Source organism: Chironomus tepperi, unplaced genomic scaffold, assembly GCF_022539635.2.
Source record: "Chironomus tepperi strain 1889 unplaced genomic scaffold, CSIRO-AGI_Ctep_v1 contig_415, whole genome shotgun sequence".
NCBI lineage: Eukaryota > Metazoa > Arthropoda > Insecta > Diptera > Chironomidae > Chironomus > Chironomus tepperi.
In genome coordinates, this window is record NW_027226537.1 from 360,873 (window position 1) to 381,346 (window position 20,474).

Genomic DNA, 20,474 nt, shown 5'->3' on the forward strand with positions numbered 1-20,474 from the left:
CGTTAGTTTTTTTTTCTTTCATTTCCTCGACTCGACACAGTATTTCTTTTTTATATATATTTTTTTTTCCTTCAGTTTATTTTCGGTGACTGAGAGCGAATGACTGTTTTGGTGAAATGTGAATGTGAATTCCCGTACATATATTCAGATTGAATTAGATTTTTTTTATATGTATGTTGCTGCATAGAGAGGAAAATAAAAATCAAAAATTTTTAGTCTGCTGCTTGATAAGAGTATTAAAATCACTCGCTAACTAAGCACAAGCATTGATAAACTGCTCTGATTTGTTATTTTTTTTCTGTGTCTAGTTCAAGCTTAAAGAAGAAAAGTTTTTTGATAAGGAATTAAAAAAAAATTAAATAATTTTCAGCACACAAGGAAATAATTAGTTCTTTTGGAAAAGCGTGATCCGGCTAAAAAGCATACATACCTGAGTGTCTACTCTCAAGCACAAACTTAATAGTTTCAAAAGTTAAAGTGAGTAATGTTATTTTTGCAAAATCTAAGTGCTTTTCTTTATCATCAGTAAAAATGCATTTTTGTGCTTGACAATCGCTAGTGTCATTTTTCATTGAGTGTATTGTGATATCATTATTTAACTTGGAACTAGAAATATTTATTCTATTGTGATAATTCTATTGTATTGTAATACCCCCCATCACATTTTACTCATTCAACAATTTAACTCATTCATTTAGTTATAATAAAAAATCAGTGTTGTTATCTGGGTATCTATTTGGGTCAAGTCAATCTATGGCAAACATTTGAGTTTAATAAAACTAGTTAAGATGCTGTGGAAAATTATTTTCTTCGGACTATCTTATTAATTTAATTAATTGATCCGAATTTCACCATCACTCTGGAATGGTGACGGATTTAAACCGAGTCCAACACCTAGTCAGGGTCTGGGGTTGGATTTTTGTTCGATCAACCGATTTCGAGGAAGATTAATATTTAGAATATAGACACCGAATTCACAATTTCCAATACAATCTAATGAAACCGTATCCAAAAGTCCAAACTCCTTACCAACCCTGAGTTTCTATTTTATGATCACTTTTCCATAGTATTCAAACTCAAATTGATTAAACTCGAGAATCCAGAATCTGGATACTCAATTGATAACGGCCTTTAAGTGCTACAATTTTATCTTAATACTATATTATGAGGTTATACCCCAGATATACAAAGTACTATTTACAATTTGGTTTACAGAAGATCATTGAAAAGTCTAGATACTTGAATGTGTGTCGTTGCCTGATCTCGTTCCAATTATTCAGTCAGTGACAACGAATACAAGTCCGCTTCAGTAAAGCCCTTACATGATGAATTTACGACTATCGTATCTTTATCATCTATTAGGTACATCATTCATGATCCATTCCAACATCTTAGATTTGTCCAATTCTTAATTTTTACATCTCAAACTGCTGTACATAAGAAGCTGAAGTATTTAAACTTCTGAAAAATCATTAGGCTGATGGAGAAATTTAAATCCAAAAGCTAAATTCAGCACGAACTCTTTTGACATGTATCTTGCCAACTGAACTACCAAATCACTATACTTACTTACTTCGCTGACCGCACAGATCTATTGTATTCTATGGTCTCTCTCAGATGTCGTCTGTCACTGTCACCTATCGCTTAGTAACACTTCCCAATTTATCAAAGCAATTCTGCTTTTTGATATCACATGATCCAGGCATCTAATTGAACAACACTGTGAAAAATTCATTCATGCAATAAATTCTCAAATCAAAATCAAAAGAGCATAATTTATTCAATCAAGACAGAATTGTGAGATTATTGAAAGGAAACGGAAACTTTTCATTTTACATACATCCAATTTTTATATTGATAGTCTCAATAAAAATCAATACAGTAACTATTACTGCATGTGTCCAATCCACAAAAACCAATTTTTTTACTATCTGTATAATTTATGTGTAAAACAGCACTTAATTTTTGATGAATTCCGCATCATTTTCTACCCACAATGAAAAATTGAGAAAATAGACGCTCTGAATGTGCTGAAAAAAGAATTCTTTTGATATTTTCATTTAGCAACTTTTGTGAAACGAGAAATATTTATGCATGAGAAAAGTTTTTCCAACAAATCGAATGGGATTTGATTTCTCTTAGTTTTTTGCTAGCATTTTATTCATTCGAATGTGTTTTTCTAACCCAATTTGGAGTCAAGTGTCTTTGTGAGAGAGCAATGTGACATCAATCAGTGCCATCAGTTTCGATAAAGTTTTTATCAATTGATGGACTAGACATTAAAAACATTTACTTTAATTATGATAAGAACTCTAACGTTATCGATTGTAGTGAGATTAATTAAAAGTTATCGAACTCGTCGTGACTCGTGATTTTGCAAAAAAAAAAAAAATGCAAGCGGAGACAAAACTGAATTTCAAAGATGCAAAATTCCGGAACTATAGTATTTTGCAAAAAATAGCCATTTCGTACCGGTTTTAACCTTTCCTTCCAAATAACAGATAGTGGAATAAAAATTTTTTTAATACAAGTCTGTCGTGATTACTGATGATAACCTAAAATAAATGACTCCACTTCGGGAGTGAATAAATCATTGCTCCGACACTTTATAAATCAATTAAGAGTAATGATGAGTAGTCTGTGTTTCGCGGCATACTAGTATCATGCCAAAAGTTTTTGAAAATATCATGAACCAAATGCCATGTGCGGTATTGGTCGGGGATTATCAAAAAAAAAAAACCTTTTAGCTATTCAGATCTTTAAGATCCAGAGCTGCGCTAGGGCGATTCGCGGCTAATGATTGTTTTAACGAGTGAGGGTGCGCCAGTCAAATGAACCACTCATTTGATGACATTACTGCCTGTAGCCTTCAAAAGGAGGCTGTGAGCCGCGTTTAAACTTCATATGATTCGAAAAAGTACATGTGAAACATTTCCCATGCCCAGTCTCGAACCCATGACCGAAGTACTAAACCATTCCGCCACCGAGCCACTTTGACTCACTCTAAATAGACATCAACTTGCCTTTAACTAGACATAACGTATTTTTATCTGACTGGGTATTGTTTGAATATTTCAACTGAAAGTATTGTACAATCCCAACACAGCATCAAAGTATATTCAACGAGCTTTCTCAAAAACGACTGTTAATTTTTTTCAAAAAAATAATATTTTTGTCGCTAAAATTCAAATTTTTTTTGACCGTTACTTATACTTTTCTTCGTAACGTAAATTTTTATTTCAAAATAATTTGAGTTCGAAAAGTTCGACAATCAAATGTCAAAAAATACGAATTTGAGACGGCCACACTTTGACTGACACCTTTTCATTTCCTGGCCCTGTTTGCACAATAATTTTTAAATTTGCTATGGCTTTTCGTTAAATTTTTTTTAAACTTCTCCCAATCCTCTGAATATTTACAATCTATACAACACCCTCTTAGAAACATTTTAGCCCACACCCTTGGTCAACATCCAAAGTCGCCACAGCATTACCTACATTTTCTAACTTGCTTGTTTGTCAGTAGATTGAAAAATACGGTCAGTTTTATATGTTTCAGTTTTCCAATTTTATTTTCAATCCCCAATAGTCTCAAAGCCATCTAACATGTTAGAAGAGCAATGGCATATATCAGTATAGCATTAGCTGAAATGACACTTTTTTCAGCCTTCCATCTATGTATGCATATACCTAATAATTTCGTCTGTCATGTGGAAAAAGTATCAAGAGATGCCAAAAACATGAACAAGGATAGAAACACGAGGGGAAGCAATAAAAAGATCAATCTCGTTAAGGAAATCAATATGTCTTTTTAAATATTTTAATATGTTTTTTCATCTCTTTAAGTCTCACACTAAGAAGAAGGGGTTGAAGTGCTATCAAATGCGAAATGTAATAAATTACGTTTATTTGAGAAAATCTTGTTATAACGATTGACCTATTTTTACAGTTCGCTTACTTCCTATTCATTTGTTTCATATTGTATCACCTATATCACTCGTTTAGATAGAAATTCCACCTCACTCCTTCATTTGTGGGACACATTCTGAAGAGCTTTTGATGTGATTCATTTTTATTGTTGCTTACTTGTAGTAAAGATGAAGGAAAAACAAATAAATCTCAAGTGAAATCGTCGTTCTCATTGTGTACCGACTACCATCATTAGAAAGTCGTAAGGAATTTCATGAAAATATTAGTTGCTTAATGCGTTTCTGATTCTGCTGGTTACCCGATCAGCACAAATTGAAATGTTGCCACCACGGCGACGACTCGGTCTTATACTTAAAGCCAAGTGGCTGCCACTTGGCGAAAACAACCGAATTTACCAGTATACGACCGAGTCGTCGCCGTGGTGGCAACATTTCAATTTGTGCCGATCGGGTTAGTCATATATGATTTTGTAATTGCATCCCAAGCAGGCACAAATTGACCTAAATACGTTATAACTAGTTGATGGCAAGCTAATATCCAGTTGATGACTAGTTATAACGAGTTTTTGTCCATTCGGGAGCACAACCTGGTCGATATGGCTTCGTTACGACGTCATCTTTAAGACATAACGTCAAAATGACGTTTAGGTGCTCTAACGTCACCGTGAAGGCTGTCTTTGAACCATCTGGGTTGAAAGTTGAAATTTACCACAAAGTGTGACTCGGGCAATCATTTAACGCACAAACCTCTTAATACATGATCTGATCAGAGCAAGGACCTGTTCTAGAAGTTCTCGAGAATCAGATTCTACTATTTTCTCTATCCTCAACAATCAAGATCCCCAACCCTGATCATCTAATTCCTCAAAACCCTAAAGTATACACATTAATTAATTTGAAAACAATCCAGCCGGTCAAAATGTTTATGACTTTAAGTTTACATTCTATTTGATCCTATTTACAAAAAGCTTTTTTCTATTTGCTCCCACATGTACTGTATCGTTAAGTGTTGAAAAAATGCCGCAAGTGTTTTTCTCATCCATATCACATAACACTTCATGTGTTTCATTCCTTAACCATAATACTGATGTATCTGCTCTTCGGGCTGTTTTTGTTGTCAATTAAGAGAAGACTTGTAAAAAGAATATTAAGCACTATGTTGGGATAATTTTTCCACTTACCCGGAAAGAATGGGATGTAGAATGTCAGGATGGCATGGCGCCTGCCTTCCGAATTAGGAGTCGTGGATATAGATACAAGTTTGGGACGGTTAAGCTCAAAGAAATACTAAGCATTGATAGAATTAGAACATTAATTTTCAAGGTCTTTACCTCATCGCTCTTGATTTTCACGAGAAGAAGTAGAGAACGACCTCTTAGTATCACGTTCCCTTTTTACTATAAGAACATCCATATGACTTCAATTTTGAACACTTGCCAAGAATATGTTGTTACATAGAGAAAATCAAAATAGATTTTTAAGAGAGTTACTTAGACAATATTTTTCGTTCAAATGTGATCGTCCGAGATTTTTATTCACGGTCATAAATATGTGACACATAGCGAGCGATAATGAAAAAATAAACAGCATGCTTACTCTCAAATATTAAATATATAAAGCTCAAACAAACACTTAAAAACGATTACAGTAATTGAATAAAATATCAATAAATAAACATTGATCAGCATGAAATATTTTTTTAGATATATGTCTACACAATCGGAAGTGATTCATGATTCATGATTCCATTCCTGTCATTTGTGAATTTATACAGTGTGTGATGACAATTAAACAGGTGTTTGCGCATAAAATGAATAAATAAATAAATAATATAGAAACAAAATATTAGAACTTTAAATCGAATTACGTTAATAAAGCTCAACAGTTCATATTAGGTATGTCTACCTATAAACCGTTTAGGAATGCACTTAGTACGAATTATTAAACTATTTCTCTCGGCCCGAGTCACAGTTTATGACTTCGAAAGTTAAATTTCTCATTGATTAATAGCAACACTTTGGGTGTGGTTATGATTTTTAAACAATTATTTTTAATAGTGAGATTGTAGACGTCTTTCAGACTTTATTAAGGTTATCATTTGAGAGTGAGGCTCAATTTGCATTCACCTGCTTCATCATGATACTAGGTCGGTCATTGGTTTGAAAATGACATCTAAAGTTTTGTAAATGTTTAATTGCAATCCAATTAAATGTTTTTCTTTCGGATCTTACCCTAACTGACATATAGCATGCTATAATGCTACAGGCAGACCACTGCGGTACCTAAAAGCGGTCTCTTTGTCTATTAATGTTTATTCTATTAATGATGTTTATTCTTCGGAGTTTAAAAACACACTGAACTTTTGTATGAAAAGGGGTTTTTAACTATGTACAATAAATATTATTCAAATCTAAAATGAACGTTATTATTTGATTTTTAAGGGAAAATTATGAATTTTTCCAAATTTTACTCTGGATTCTAATTATAATCTTTAATGCTAGAGTTCCACCCAATACGCTAATCAGAAAATCATTTACGATTCAAATATCTCATAATAAGCTTCATATATACTAAAAAAAGTTGGAAACTAATGAGATATCACATTATATCATAATTAAGTTAATCATATCCCAACTTAATAAGAAGATAATTATCTCTGCTTTCTATCCTATATCCTACAGCATCAATTTATCGATTTTGTTTAAAACTTTTCTCATTCAATTAGAACTTTTCCAGTATAGAGTTTCATGTCGAGCAATAACTCATACTCTATAATATAGACCAAACAAGGAGAATATATCATGGTGCATTGAGTCACAAAATAGTAAATAAGTACACCTTAGCAACAATAATTAATTGAAATTGTCAAAGAATAATATTTCAACAACTTTAATTCTGCATAAAAATAGAAACTTTAATTCCGACTTTAATTAGAACGATCTTTAGAGCTAAAATTATTATAATACATATGAAATTAAAAGCCACTGCTCGTGGCAAATTATCAAAGTGAAGGGAAGAAAAATAATTCTTATTTGATTGTCATTGAACTGTATCTATCAGGAACTTAGAAGTTGAATTATGAAAATATTTATTTATGATATAATTGTATAGAAAATTTTGCAGCAGTTTCGCATGTTGTTTTAAATAAATTTGTTAACCTAATTAAGTTGTAATATTAACCCATATAAATAGATTGAACTTCGTGCTTATGACAAGATTGATTGGGAATTTTATAGAAATGACAGCTCATATTAATAATTGGAGTAAGAATTTTGAAATTTAAGGAATTTCCAAGTGATAAATTTTTAATTCCATCATAAACTACTAGATTTGTAAGTTATCATAATGAGTCATTGAATAGAGTAAAGTTTAGGGTCAGACCCGGTCAAACAAATGTAACAAGGCTCTGTGATATATTGTACTTGCATAGTCATTCATAGAATTTCAAAATATCCTTGATAAATCAAACAATATTCAAGTAAAATGAGTTATGATAACTTAATTGTTAGAATGTAACTTATTACTGCTTATTACTAGTTTAGACTAGTTCAGTGGATTAAGTAGTAGAATAGAAGATTAAGAACAAAGCAATATTGTTACGGATACAACAGTTCATTAAATATTTTGATTTTTGATGAAGTTCAAGAATATGTTTATGGAGTTCAAGGATAGATTTATGGAGATCAAGTTGTCATGGATTAGTGTCAATTCACAAATCAATTATGTCATTTTCTATAATTGAAAGAACTTAAAAGAAAGTAATTGCGATATGGTAATAGTCACTCTGTTAAGTGAGCATACTCATAAGCATACTCCTTGTCTGTTATGGAAAACTGAAAGAAATACGCAAAATTCTAATAAGCAGACCTTAATAAGGACTTGAACATACAATTGATCTAAAATTTTCATTCCCATCGAGCTATTAGAGTCTATAGATCTCGTGACTTAGTTCGAGAAACCAATAAAAGAATCCTAATATCAATAAATCAGATTTCTGAAGTTAAAAGTACTAGCGTGTTTAATATGACTGCAACCGCATAATTGCATTAATGAATTAAACCTTAATGGAGACATTCGATGATTTATTAAACCTCAAATCTATCGATTAATCTCAAATCTCGATGATTTATTTATTGAATTCTTCATTAATCGACCCACACATTAAATGAAAAATTATGATTACAGCTTTGATCAAATTTATTAGCTTAAAATGCAAATAACTGCAGAAAAGGCGTTGACTTATTACGTAACCCGAAGACACGACTCTTAAGAACCCAAGAGGTCACAAATTCTCCATAAAAAGAATTTCAATTGTTAAAAATTGTAAAAAACTCTCAAACCATTTTGTTAAGTAATAAGTGAACGGTCCCATTTGAAACTTACTATTTATTGTATCTATGCTGTACACTCAAGTCATATGACTTAATAGAATTACTAAAAACAATTGTTTTGAATATTCAAATTCTCGTTTAATGTTTACTAACCTGTCGCTATAATTTTCACATTGATCAATATGTCTATCGAATCTATTTATATGTAGATCATGCAGATTGATACAATGAAAGAAATCAAATAAAAAATTGCTAAAACAAACATGTGGTTCACTAATAATAAACTCATCCTATTGAACGATATAAACGCAAATAAACATAAATCAAATAGGAAAAGGGATTGTTTACTGGTTCCGTCCATGCTCAATCATTAATTTTTGTTTACAAGCTATCAACATTTGGTATTTTAGACCGTACATCATGTACGTCTTCAAAGACTAATCCCGATTCCTATAGTCCGATACATTTGGATCAATTACAGCATGATTGATTGATAATCTGTTATTAATTACTTATATATAAAAATTAATGATCAGCGCTTTACTAAAACATAAGCATAAACATACGTAGAAATGTGATAGTTGTCATGTATACGATTTACAAATTAATTAATTGTTTACTTACTGTGTACTGTCTACAGTTTTGTTCTTGATTGAGCTTATAGTAAAGTCTTACAAAGCTTACTCTAGTGCAGTAATAAGCTCAAACAAAAACAGAACTGATTGAAGTGGGGATACATGACAATAGTTCATATTATCATGTACAGCATCTGAATGTGTTGAGCTCGGGGAGAATAGAATACGAGAAAAGTATAAATATGGGAGATTTTAAGCAAAATCCTGACATTAAAGGTCTAGCAGAGATTTTGTGCTGAAGCTTACTTTTTTCAACAAAGTTCGATATTTTCAGTTTTATCGGAAAATAGTTTTTTACATAATTTAATTAGAGTATATAGTGTAAAAAAGATTTTCAAAAGGAAAATTCGTACAGTGTGGAAAAATCAGTGTATAAGAAGTGTTTGAAGCAGCAAGGTTTGTGTTTTGTGCCATTATTTACATAAAAACAAGACAAACAAAAGATTAATTAATTTTCAAAGAAGAGTAAACATGTGTCAGATCTTCTTTACACAATTGGAAATGACAAGTAAACAGTAATTAAGGTGTTGAATAGGGAAAAACATGTAGGAAAATATTTAGAGAATGTGCAGTTCTAGAACAATACAAATCGTCATTTACTGAATCTATTATAAAATCGTGAAAATTAAATTAGTTAATAATGAAGTAATTATTAATCAAAAGAAGAAATAAATGAGAGAATGACTTTTCATAAAGTTCTAAAGCTATCAAAAGCAATCAATAAATCAACTTATGTAATTGATTATTTATTACCAAACCTAGCAATTTAGTAATTATTTTGAACCAACTTTATGTAATAAAATCAAAAAATTGTCATAATAATTAAGTGCAAACCTATAAATAAGATGTTCGATGCGATAATATTCGTGTTCCTTCCTCATCTCTAATAACTGTTAACTAAAGTTGTTTGAAAGCCTCGTAGGCTGTTTAGAAAAAAAAACATTTAAAACATATTTTCTCCTAAACAGCGAACGTATTCAGACACGACTCCTTAGTGCTATATAATTACTTACTTATTTACTTGATTAATTCGATGGCTCGAAAGATCAATTGTGATCCTTGACTTCCTGCCCAAAGCTCGTTCTATAACTGGCTCCCTCTTGCTAATTCCCGATTCTAAATGCAATATCATCTCGATGCACAGCTTCTGTTCATGAGTTCTTTTGCCACCCTTTTGACACCTCCATGTGATCTCTTGCCATATAAATCCAGACTTAAATACCTAACGGAGCCTCCACAGGGCTTCTAATGACATATTCAGCTCATCGAAACTTGTTCACTTTAACTCGATCAACAATGACACCCTCCCTGAAAAGCTTATATATTTTCACGTTGCTTCACATTGCAATAGTTAGTGTTATGTAATATCTGAAATAGAACGTGAACACCTTCGTCAAAATCAGATATATAATCTATAATAACTTAATAATGAGGTCATATTTATCAACAATCCATATTTCACATGTGATTCTTCAAAACTGCGACTGGGTCCTGATGAACATTTGTTCCTAAAATTTGATTTTTTATCAGATGCTTTTCGGAAATGAAGTGTAGCTTTAAAGGGGTCTGAGAACTAAGAAGTGCTTCATACAACAAAAAATAATACTTCTGATAAGAATGCGTAAAGTATTCGTAACGTAAAGAAGGTAAACAGTAAATGATTCTCAACTAAATCATAAGAAAGGGTCTCAAAAGTAAGATATCCAAATTTAGAGACCTCTAACTAATGAATCATAATGCAACAGATGGATATTCCATTTGAGTTGCAAGACTACGTGACAAATTTCATGAAAACCTTAGGTTGTACTAGAATATTCCTATTTCTCCAAGTATAGCTCCGTGACGAAATTAGATATATTCAAATGATTAAAAACCCGTATAGCACAACTCGATTAATCCGATTTAAACCGAATCCGGCACCAGGTCAGAGTCACGCTTTAGTCGGGAGATGACAGCATCCTTACATAGTTATTAAATATGAACAAATGAATTCCCAACCTATTGTATAACGCCCATACTTCTTATGTGATTTGCCAAACGATTAGAACATATTAATTAGAATTTCATATTTAAAACGGAATCACGACTTATATCCGTTTTATAAAATTTATTGAAACAGACACAAATTATTGATATCCAACTGCAGTTGAAATGAACAGATGTAATATAATAAATAATGTTAATCTGCAACAAAAATTCAATATTTGCCATTCCTATGTGAACTTGTGAACATTTCACAGAAAAAACTTTTCAAGGATCACTAAACATGTAATAGCTTTAACATTACAATTTATTTGGTTCCAGTGACTTTTCTCCAGCCCAGCAATGATATATGAATTACATTTATTTTAATATGTAACTTTTATGCAAATTCAATTAGGTCACTTGCTGTAATGCTTATTTTAAGAAGCATTTTTATTGTGTCTGCACGAACGTTTGCTGCTACTTAGTAGGAGACTGTAATGTCTGATCTATCGATATACATATAGTGTATCCTATTTCGAACATTTGTTTAATATTCAAGGCATGTAATATTTGAAAGCATGCCGCAATGATTAAGTAGGCAGTTGAAATAATTAAAGGATGTATAATGAACTCTGGAAAGGTGACTTTGGGAATCCTTGTCATATCGACAACACTCTACATAACGAATTGATAGATCGGTTTCTGGTGGGAATCGAACTCACGTACTCACAAAGGATTGATATAGATATCCAGTCTGTTGCCTAATTACTCGGCCACATAGATATTATTCTTGATTTGGCAGATTAGCCTTTTTATAACTCGATACCCCAGATTCCACGCCTCTAAGACACCACAGGAGTTAAAATCAATTAATTTACACATGATCATCTCCTCCTCACGTGATGTCTCATATTATATCACGCTATACAGGATTAGTTCTGCAATATTAGAACCAATCTGTAGTATATTAAAACTCTTTAATTATCTGCATGTCACTATACATCTGTTATACTAATTGAATGCGGGCGATCAAAAACTATTTTTGCAATGTTCTTGTCCTTGATCTTCAGATATTTGAACAATCACTCTTTGTTTGTTCTATATATAAGTTACTAATTTGACGTCTCTTGCGGTGTGTTTACAAGAACTTTTAATTAGATTCCGATTTAAGCAATCTAGATTTTTTGTTTTGCAAATCCTGTGGAACCAAGTTTGGCTTCTAATATACAGAATATTTTTTGCGACTCCGTTACAGTTCATAATGTTTCTGTTGTCGTGCGATTATCCATAAACCCAAATTTAGTTGCCTAAAGCTAAAAATCAACAAGACTGACCAATTGAATTAAATTGAAAAAAGATATGCACCAGGAGATTGTTGATGTAGATACAAGATATGTTAAAGTTGTTTCAAATATTCTGGAGCAGTGTTGTTCAAACTATTTTACGCAACGGCACATCTTGGTGGCAAGTCACGACTGTAATCGCACACGGTCAAAGTTTCATAGCATATTCTAAAATTCGGCGGTACACAAGTGTGCCACAGTACACAGATTAGACAACACTTTTCTAGATATTGAATTCAAATCTCAGCTGACAATTAAGGAACAAAAAAAAACAGTCTGCAGTTGAAAGAATTAATCATATTTTTGGCTGTAACTTGATCTACATACTTGATTAATAAATAATTGAATTCTGTTGCCTCAGATGTCAACATGCATTATACAATTAATATGCCATTCACTTGTAAAGGAGATTCAATTTAAACAAAGGAAATTCAAAGATTGCTAAGTTTTTGAAAACGGCTTGTTAATCCGTAAAGTAATAAGTAAGCGGTTCCATAAGTACTCAACATTCTTTAAGATTTACAAGGCATAATCCACATTTTTTCACAAAACAAATGAAAAAATTCTTGACAAATCAGTACATTTCATAAGCTAAGCAGTCTCTATGCAACCATACAATTGTCCATCATCATGCCTTTAAAGGGATTCTATATTACACCTTACAACAAAGCACTTAAAAACTAGTGAACAGGTGTGATTTGCATTTAAATTGATCGATAGATTGGAAAGGAATCAAAACGAGTAACTAAGTTCCATATGTATCTCAATTTATATAATGTATTCAATTAGTATTGATATACTTGTGGAATATTAATTAATCATGAAACCTATCAATTATCAATTTAAATAAATAATTCAGCACGAAAAAAATTAATTTCATTAGTGATCAAAATTTATGGTTCATATCGTTATTATTAAGGCGACAACGACGAAATTTATTGCTTTTAAGGTTTTATTGTCAATAATGGGATATGCCATAGATAACGATTATGGTAAATTGCTATGGAACTGAGATTGTAAAACTAAATGTTTATTGATCTAGACTGAAAACCCATGAATATGCTACTAAATTAGATTTACTGTTGAACTATAAAATTGAATTATTATTTGTAACTTAATGTCACTTGTAAATCAATAAAACAGCGTCAACTGCACTTTCAAAAAAATGGGGGTCTCTGGTTAGAATAATTTTGATTTTGCTATAAAATATTACAGTGGAGAGTTAGACCCCCAAAAACGTCAATTTTAGCATTTCATAATTTCTCTCCTGCATAAAAATTCAAACAATTTTTCAACAATTATTCAAACCAGAGACCCCCAACGATATCGAAGTTAAGGAAATCACTCCTCATTCTAAGTCACGTTTCTGTACTTGAACTTGACCTTGCTGATTGACTTTTGCATAATTTCATTATTCAAGCAATAAACAGGTTCCCATGAATAATTAGGTAATAGTTATTGGCTACAACAATAAAAAATTGTATCCAGTATTAGAGTAAATGAAAAAAGATTTAGCGAATCAAGAATTAAAGTCACTGACCTGCTTCAAATGTTTATGCATTGAGAGAAAGAGAATGGGAAATGTTTGTATATATCTAAAAACTGTACAGCACGTGTTTTAGTTTACATCTGGTGCAATTGTAAACAATCAATTTAGTATGAAAAATGTGCATAAAGTACATACAATGTGATTAGTTAAGGCGATAATTGTGACTCGTTATGCATAAATTTAGTTAGAGTTATCAAAAAAATATATCTTAACAGCACTTAGTGTCAACGCTATTTAATATTCACGAACGATGATTAATGACTGAGTTTGATGTATAAAATAAACATGAGATTTACTCAGTGACTTAATTCATGATATTAAAGTTAATGGTTTATTAAACTTAATTAAATATTTTTTTAATTAACTAGCTCAATTAATTAAAATTGATTGTAAAATTTATTGAGGGAGGGACAAATATGATTGTTAATTTGCATTTCAAAAGATTTCTTGATATTTCAATCAATAGATGTGTATTATTAACATAGGTCACTAATTGAAATTGGATAATTATGCAAAAATGATAAATACATAATATGAGAGCAAGCGTCTATCTGCGAATTATACCTTTATTGAATAGGATTTTGTCACATTTGAGATTAGATACTGTAGTGTCGTGAGCATATTCGGAACCCTTGTCATACCGACAACACTATACATAATGATTGAGAGTTCCGATCTCTGACGGGAATCGAACCCACGGACTCTCAAACGAGTGGAACACTTATCCGATCTGTTGTCTAAACACTCGGTCTTAGATACTTTACTCTCGCAGTGGCAGATTTGCCTATATATGACTAGATACCCCAGACTCCATTCTGCTCAGACACAACAGATGCTTTTTCTAATTACTGATTCCGTTTATTCAAAATAAATTTGAACTAAACTGTTTAATATATAATCAAATTAATAACAGATTAATCTCTCAAATCTTCCTAAATCAATCAACATTGCTCATTATGACATACGCAATTTAGCTAATCAAGAGAAAGTTATTACCTAAATTGATATCAAATGAGCATTCAATGACCTAGAAATTATCAAATCTTATTGAATTCGCTTTCGATACGCATTTTTTTCATTGTGCGGGTCGACCGGGAATAAGGAAGTGCTTTTGTTTTAGCGAAAAAATTTAAAATAATAAGTGATTGCTGAGTGCTGAGGCGGTAAAAATCAATATAATTGACATATTAGAATTTAGTACCTAAATTATATATAATTTCTTTATATATAAAATATTTTTAAATTCGTCACGTTAACAAGTTTTTGCAGTTGTGATTAAAAGTTGATATTTATTAATATTGACTTTTGGGTGGGTGCGGTGGGCGCAGTATTGCAGTCTTTAAAACTGAATATGTCTCCCTTGTTACGAATACAATCATTTATTAACATCTGGATGACTTATTTCAACACCTTGCGCACACGAATTGTGACAGTGTTCAATGCAGGATACAACGTGTATTTACTGGTGTTTCAGATTTTATTCCCGAGAAGCACAATACGATGAGCCGCAGTTTGTCGAAAAAATGGGTAGAAATCACCCGACACGATGCTGTCAGGGCAATTTCTCGTTTTACAGTTAATATGACTTAGCGGTGCCCTACCAAACGCGGTATGCTGTCCGGGAATTTTAATCTGCAGGACTAACGGGAGGATACAATAGATTCAAGTTGAATCGCAAAAATCCCATTTCAAAATGCAAGACGCTTTACATATTAATGCATATTAAGGCAGGGCGCGAATAACACAAGTCGGTCAATTTATCCAAAATCTGGCTAAGTGCCGAGAAAGGTTCTCGAAATTAATTACTGTTCTAGACTCTATCAATCTAACAATATTCAAAATCAAACTGTCTAGAACATTACTCTTCTCTCATGATCGAATGCTAATAGTCATATAATCCATGCACATTTTAATTAAACCCTTTATTACAACATATGTATATAACTTGACATTCTGTATTATTTAACAGAGAATCGGACGAACGTTCGATAAATTTACTGATAATAATGCCTTTTATAACACAGTAAGAGGGTCATTCTGCATTGTCGGAACTATGCAAATAAATCTACTCTAAAATATACCAGATTGTAACAAATGAATGGGAACGAACGGAAAAGCAATTGAATTTTACCGATAGATAAAATTGACTAGATGCAGTGAGTTTTGCAAAATAAATATAAAAGAGAGAATTTTAAAGCGTCTGGCAATTACTTTAATGGAATTTAAAAGGGGGAAAAACATTATTTACAGATAGATCCTATAGTACGATATTGTATTTCTGATTGTGTAATAATTGAATTAATCAATTCGTTTGCGTATGCATATTTAAGCACTTTAGTTTTATAGCATGTTATTTATTATTTTTCATATTTTTCAGTTCTACTACTCTGTACCTTTAATTCTTCAGTTTGCTGAGCTTTTTGTTTCATTCATTCATTTTCTGTTTGTGTTGCATTGTGTGGCATCATTTTATTATATACATTTTGTGTATTGTCATACGTTGTGTGTTACTGCATTTATCGATTAATAGCTGTGTATACAAAAGTCAATTGAAAATGGCTGTACATTTACAAAATCAAATCAATTTAGAGTCATCGTTCTTGCGACAAGATGCTGGGAAAAATTTTATGGTAAATTTACTATTTTTTTTGTGAATGCTTTAAAATTTTCATTCTGCATGTGACTTTAATAAATCAGAGATTGAAAATCAAGATGAAAATTCAGACCGGAAAATCATGTTGAATTGATTTTTCCGAATTTTCATTCAAATTTTCAATCAATTTTGACTTCTGAATCTAAAGAAATCTTTAAATCTTTTCTTCATAGGAACTGTCGGATATTTTCCCGCCAATTCAAAAGCTGGTAAATCAAATGGCATCCGCAAGCATTAAGGAACAGACCATTTCTTACAGTGTTATCACAGAAAATGATGTCGATGCTGTTATCCAATTACTTAAAGATACGTTCTTTAAGGTAATTAAATGTTCTTAGTATGTACTTATGTATTTATATGGTTAGAGTGGTTTCTAGCAAAGAATCCGTGGGTTGATTACAACAAAATGGACAAAATTCTGGAATTATAAATTGAATCCCATTAAATTGAGTCTTATAAAACCTAAAGAGTGTCAAAAAGACTTTTCTTGATGCTTCTTTTTGTAATTGGTTGGGTGTAAATGTAATTAAGAACTCCTTACGGATTTAATTTATTCACAATGATGTTTATTCTTCGAAGTTCAAAAGCAAATTGAACTTTTGTATGAAAAGAGGGTTTCAACTATGTAAAATAAATATTATTCAAATCTCAAATGAACGTTATAGCAAATTTCTCACTTTTTCGAATTTTTAAACTCTTTAAAGTTTGCCCGAATCTAAGTAGACCAAAATATCAGCAACCTGAGCCATAATTGCAAGATAATACTCATCAAGCTCTAATCTAACAGAAAACAAAGAACCAACAATTTCAAAAGCTTCTCCCGTTATCAGAACCTCAACTTCTGACAATAAGAAAAGCCTTATTTATTTTTCTGAAAAGGCCTTTCCACTCGACAAAAAAAAATTATCTGTGCACAATAAACGAAAAGGAAAGAAAAAACTTCACATTGCTTCTTTTCATTATTGCAATATATTGTTGGAAGCAGAATCGAAAGGAAATTGAAATATTTAGGATATGATGGGAAAAGTTATACTCTTATGTAGCAGTTTTATATAAGCATTGTGGAGAATATCGTTTTTCATTAAAAGACTCTGAAGTTTTCGTAACAAAGAAAGATGTAGGTGCGGGTAACTTTAGTAAAATTGTATGAAAACTGAGAAATACGTTCTATACATTAAGGAGTAGGTTTGAGTCATACTGTCTTATTTTACAAAATAGGATCGCTAAGGTCGACACTAAGTCAAAATGACCTGCAGGTGCTGTTTTGGCCCATTAGCTTAATTTGTTAATAATTAAACTGGAATAGAACTATAGGCTGTATTTATGTTGACGATGAAAATTTAAATTGCCCGCTGTGTACCACTAAAGGTTCAATATGAGTCTTGGATGACTTCAATCGAGATTCTGAAATATTATATGTTTACTTTTTTAAAATCGCATGACTGATTCCAAATCGAGCATTTAAATTAGCAAGTCAACAATGTGACTTGAACTCGAAGTCGACTTCAATTTAATATGGAATCGTGTTAACTTTTCCATACAAAATTCAAGGCGACTTTGAGCTCTTAATATGAACAATCAAGCCTTGTCAACTGAGTTACCAAAAACCATACCTAGACTGAGTTACCCTTGTCAACCAAAGTTACCAAACAATTAAAGATCAGCCCAAATTCACCAGAATTTCCGCATTTTTCCAAACATTTCCCCCTTCATGAAAAAAAGAAACTTTTCCTCCTCAATCTTCATCTATTATTTCCAAATTTACTGAGAAAAATGTATTTAGTACAACTGCCCATAAGACAGGAAAATAAATTGCTTTCATTACCAAGTTTGTCGAAAGATTATTGCTTATTCAGGTACGAAATTGTAATTTCAAATGAGAACGCAAACAATTCTTTCTACTACATAAATGGGGTAGTTACCATTAATAAATAAAGTTATGTACGCAGTTAAATAGTCGACAATTTCATTACATAATAATTGGATTAATCTTTTGAATAGAAATTGAATAAAGGAATTCTGTTTTTAATCTTTTTACAGGACGAACCATTGAATTATTATCTACAGCTTGGAGAATGTAAGGATTTAGAAGAATACTGCAAGAAGAGCATTCCAGATGCATGCTCATACAAGGCAGTCAACTCTAATGGAGATATCGTTGGGGTTTATTTGAATGGAATCATCAGAAAGCCTGTAAGTTTAATGCTGCATAACATTTAACCACTCATTACTCATTCCTATTCTTTCTAATCCTTATCAACAGAGCGATGATGATGTTGCAGTTCCTTTGGCGTCAAAAACAAGTCATGAAAAGTTTAAGATAATCATGCAGTTAATGGACTATATCGACACAAAATTTAGCATTTTTGATCTCTATCCTGACATTGACGCATTCATTGATGGTAAAATTTTAGCTGTTGATCCAAGATATCGTGGTAAAAATATTGCTGGACGATTGACAGATTATTTAATAGAATTTATGAAGAAAAATAATTACAAGATCTTCCATGTCCTGTGTACATCTCATTTCTCGGCAAGAGTTTGTGAGAAAATGGATTTTAAAGAAGTTTTTACGCTACGATTTGATGAGTATCTTGTTGACGGAAAACAGGTGTTGTGTCCGGAAAAACCACATGTTGCAGCCAGAATTTTCGTCAAGGAAATTAATTAATTACATCAATATCAATGTTTAATTCGTTATTAAATGGAGAAAAAAAGTTCAAATAATATTTATAGACAAAAAAAGTCAATTTCTATGGTAAAAAAGAGTTTCATTGGATGTTAGGAAATTTAGACGGAGATTAGACGTTGTTGCAACAGAAAAACGGTGTTTCGTATGTCTTATAATAAAATATGCACAAATTATCGTAAAAAGTCAGTGAAATTATGATAGAATTAAATATGCTGTTAAACAGTTCCATAATAAAATTATACTACACTAATGTGATACAGACAAAAAGTCATTGGGTTTTTCTTTAATAAAATATTTTTCTATTTCAGTCACTTTATATTAAAATAGATCCTAGTCATTTCAGGTGGACACAGAGTTGACAAGAAATTATACGAAAATTCTGTAAGAACTTATCTGGTCATTGTATGTCCTCTTCGTGCCTTCACTATTTAAGCAGCAAGAAGTAGCCTTTTCATATGTATCCAGGACACCAGTCAATATCTCGATTTGTCAACTCTGTGGATTAATATACACAATTAATTTACAGGATTGCTTCCTCAGATTTTACTTTTCGTCTTTTTCCTTCATTCGATTTAACATATTCTGAAGATTAGTCAGGTTGTCGTTTTTCAGTGCTTCCGATCGAGTTTTTTTGTGCATCTCATTGTAAGCTATTGTTTGTTCACGTAATTTATCACGCTTAAAAGTAAACGATTTTGATATAGCAAATACTTGAGCAATAATTCCAGTAGCACAAAATATCAGACATGCAAGGACAATTTTCCAATTAGCTACTTTCTTAATTCCTTTAACACCATAATATCCAGTGTCTGCATTTGGTGATGTCCAGCGCTTATCATTTTCTTCAAATGGTCTATGAACTACATCGTTTGTGACATAATTTACAGTGTGGATTCCTTGTAATGCTAAATCATAATTGGCTCTTGAGTGTGGCTTACTGAGGACTTGGTAGGCTTCGAGTATCTTTTTAAACTCCTTGTCACAATCGCAATCGTCCTTCATGTCTGGATGATGTTGTCTTGAAAGATTTACAAATTGTTCCTTAATATCTTTCTGTGTACAGTCCTGTTTAAGTTCCAGAATTTCATAAAAGTTCTTTGAATTAGTCATTCGAACGAGTGCTGTTGAAATATTCCTGAAAAATTAATGATTACGAAATGTTTATTATGCGCAGTCGAAAATTTCAAAGAATTGTTGCAAACTCACCTGTTGAATATTGATCTTAATACTAGACATCTTATATTTGTAGAATATAAGTTAATGAACATATTAATTTTGCTAAAATATTACTTTAATTGCGCTAAATCTATTAAAATCACAGAATAACAAAAAAGTTTCGAATTGTTGTCATTAGAACCGAAGCCTACTGAAAAGTTTC

The 20,474-nt window shown here is 31.6% G+C and overlaps 2 protein-coding genes across 4 annotated transcripts; one reads left to right on the forward strand and one right to left on the reverse strand.

The window, feature by feature from the left end:
- The first annotated feature begins 107 nt into the window (after nt 1-107).
- speck lies at nt 108-19,363 on the forward strand. Of its 3 annotated transcripts, none has more exons than XM_070648995.1 (5): nt 108-171; nt 371-477; nt 16,578-16,724; nt 18,445-18,597; nt 18,668-19,363. In XM_070648995.1, exons 3-5 carry the CDS (start codon nt 16,623-16,625, stop codon nt 19,073-19,075), a joined length of 663 nt encoding a protein of 220 aa, XP_070505096.1. In that variant the 5' UTR covers nt 108-171; nt 371-477; nt 16,578-16,622; the 3' UTR covers nt 19,076-19,363. The 3 variants fall into 3 exon arrangements, with proteins under 3 accessions (XP_070505096.1, XP_070505095.1, XP_070505094.1); XM_070648993.1 differs by lacking the exons at nt 108-171; nt 371-477 and adding exons at nt 9,088-9,290; nt 16,129-16,381; XM_070648994.1 differs by lacking the exon at nt 108-171 and having other exon boundaries at nt 247-477.
- Nucleotides 19,364-19,372: 9 nt separating this feature from the next.
- Nucleotides 19,373-20,447, reverse strand: LOC139097204 (uncharacterized). Its single transcript, XM_070648996.1, has 2 exons — nt 20,303-20,447; nt 19,373-20,231 (listed from the first exon to the last, which is right to left on the reverse strand). The coding sequence occupies exons 1-2, from the start codon at nt 20,362-20,364 to the stop codon at nt 19,640-19,642; spliced, it is 654 nt and encodes a 217-aa protein (XP_070505097.1). The 5' UTR covers nt 20,365-20,447; the 3' UTR covers nt 19,373-19,639.
- Between the last annotated feature and the right edge of the window lie 27 nt (nt 20,448-20,474).

Coding starts and splice junctions, on each gene's coding strand:
- speck (XM_070648993.1), top strand. CDS start 16,307: ATGGCTGTACATTTACAAAATCAAATCAATTTAGAGTCATCGTTCTTG. Junction 16,725..18,444: donor TTAAAGATACGTTCTTTAAG/GTAATTAAATGT, acceptor ATCTTTTTACAG/GACGAACCATTGAATTATTA. Junction 18,598..18,667: donor ATGGAATCATCAGAAAGCCT/GTAAGTTTAATG, acceptor CCTTATCAACAG/AGCGATGATGATGTTGCAGT.
- LOC139097204 (XM_070648996.1), bottom strand. CDS start 20,364: ATGTTCATTAACTTATATTCTACAAATATAAGATGTCTAGTATTAAGA. Junction 20,232..20,302: donor TTAAGATCAATATTCAACAG/GTGAGTTTGCAA, acceptor TTAATTTTTCAG/GAATATTTCAACAGCACTCG.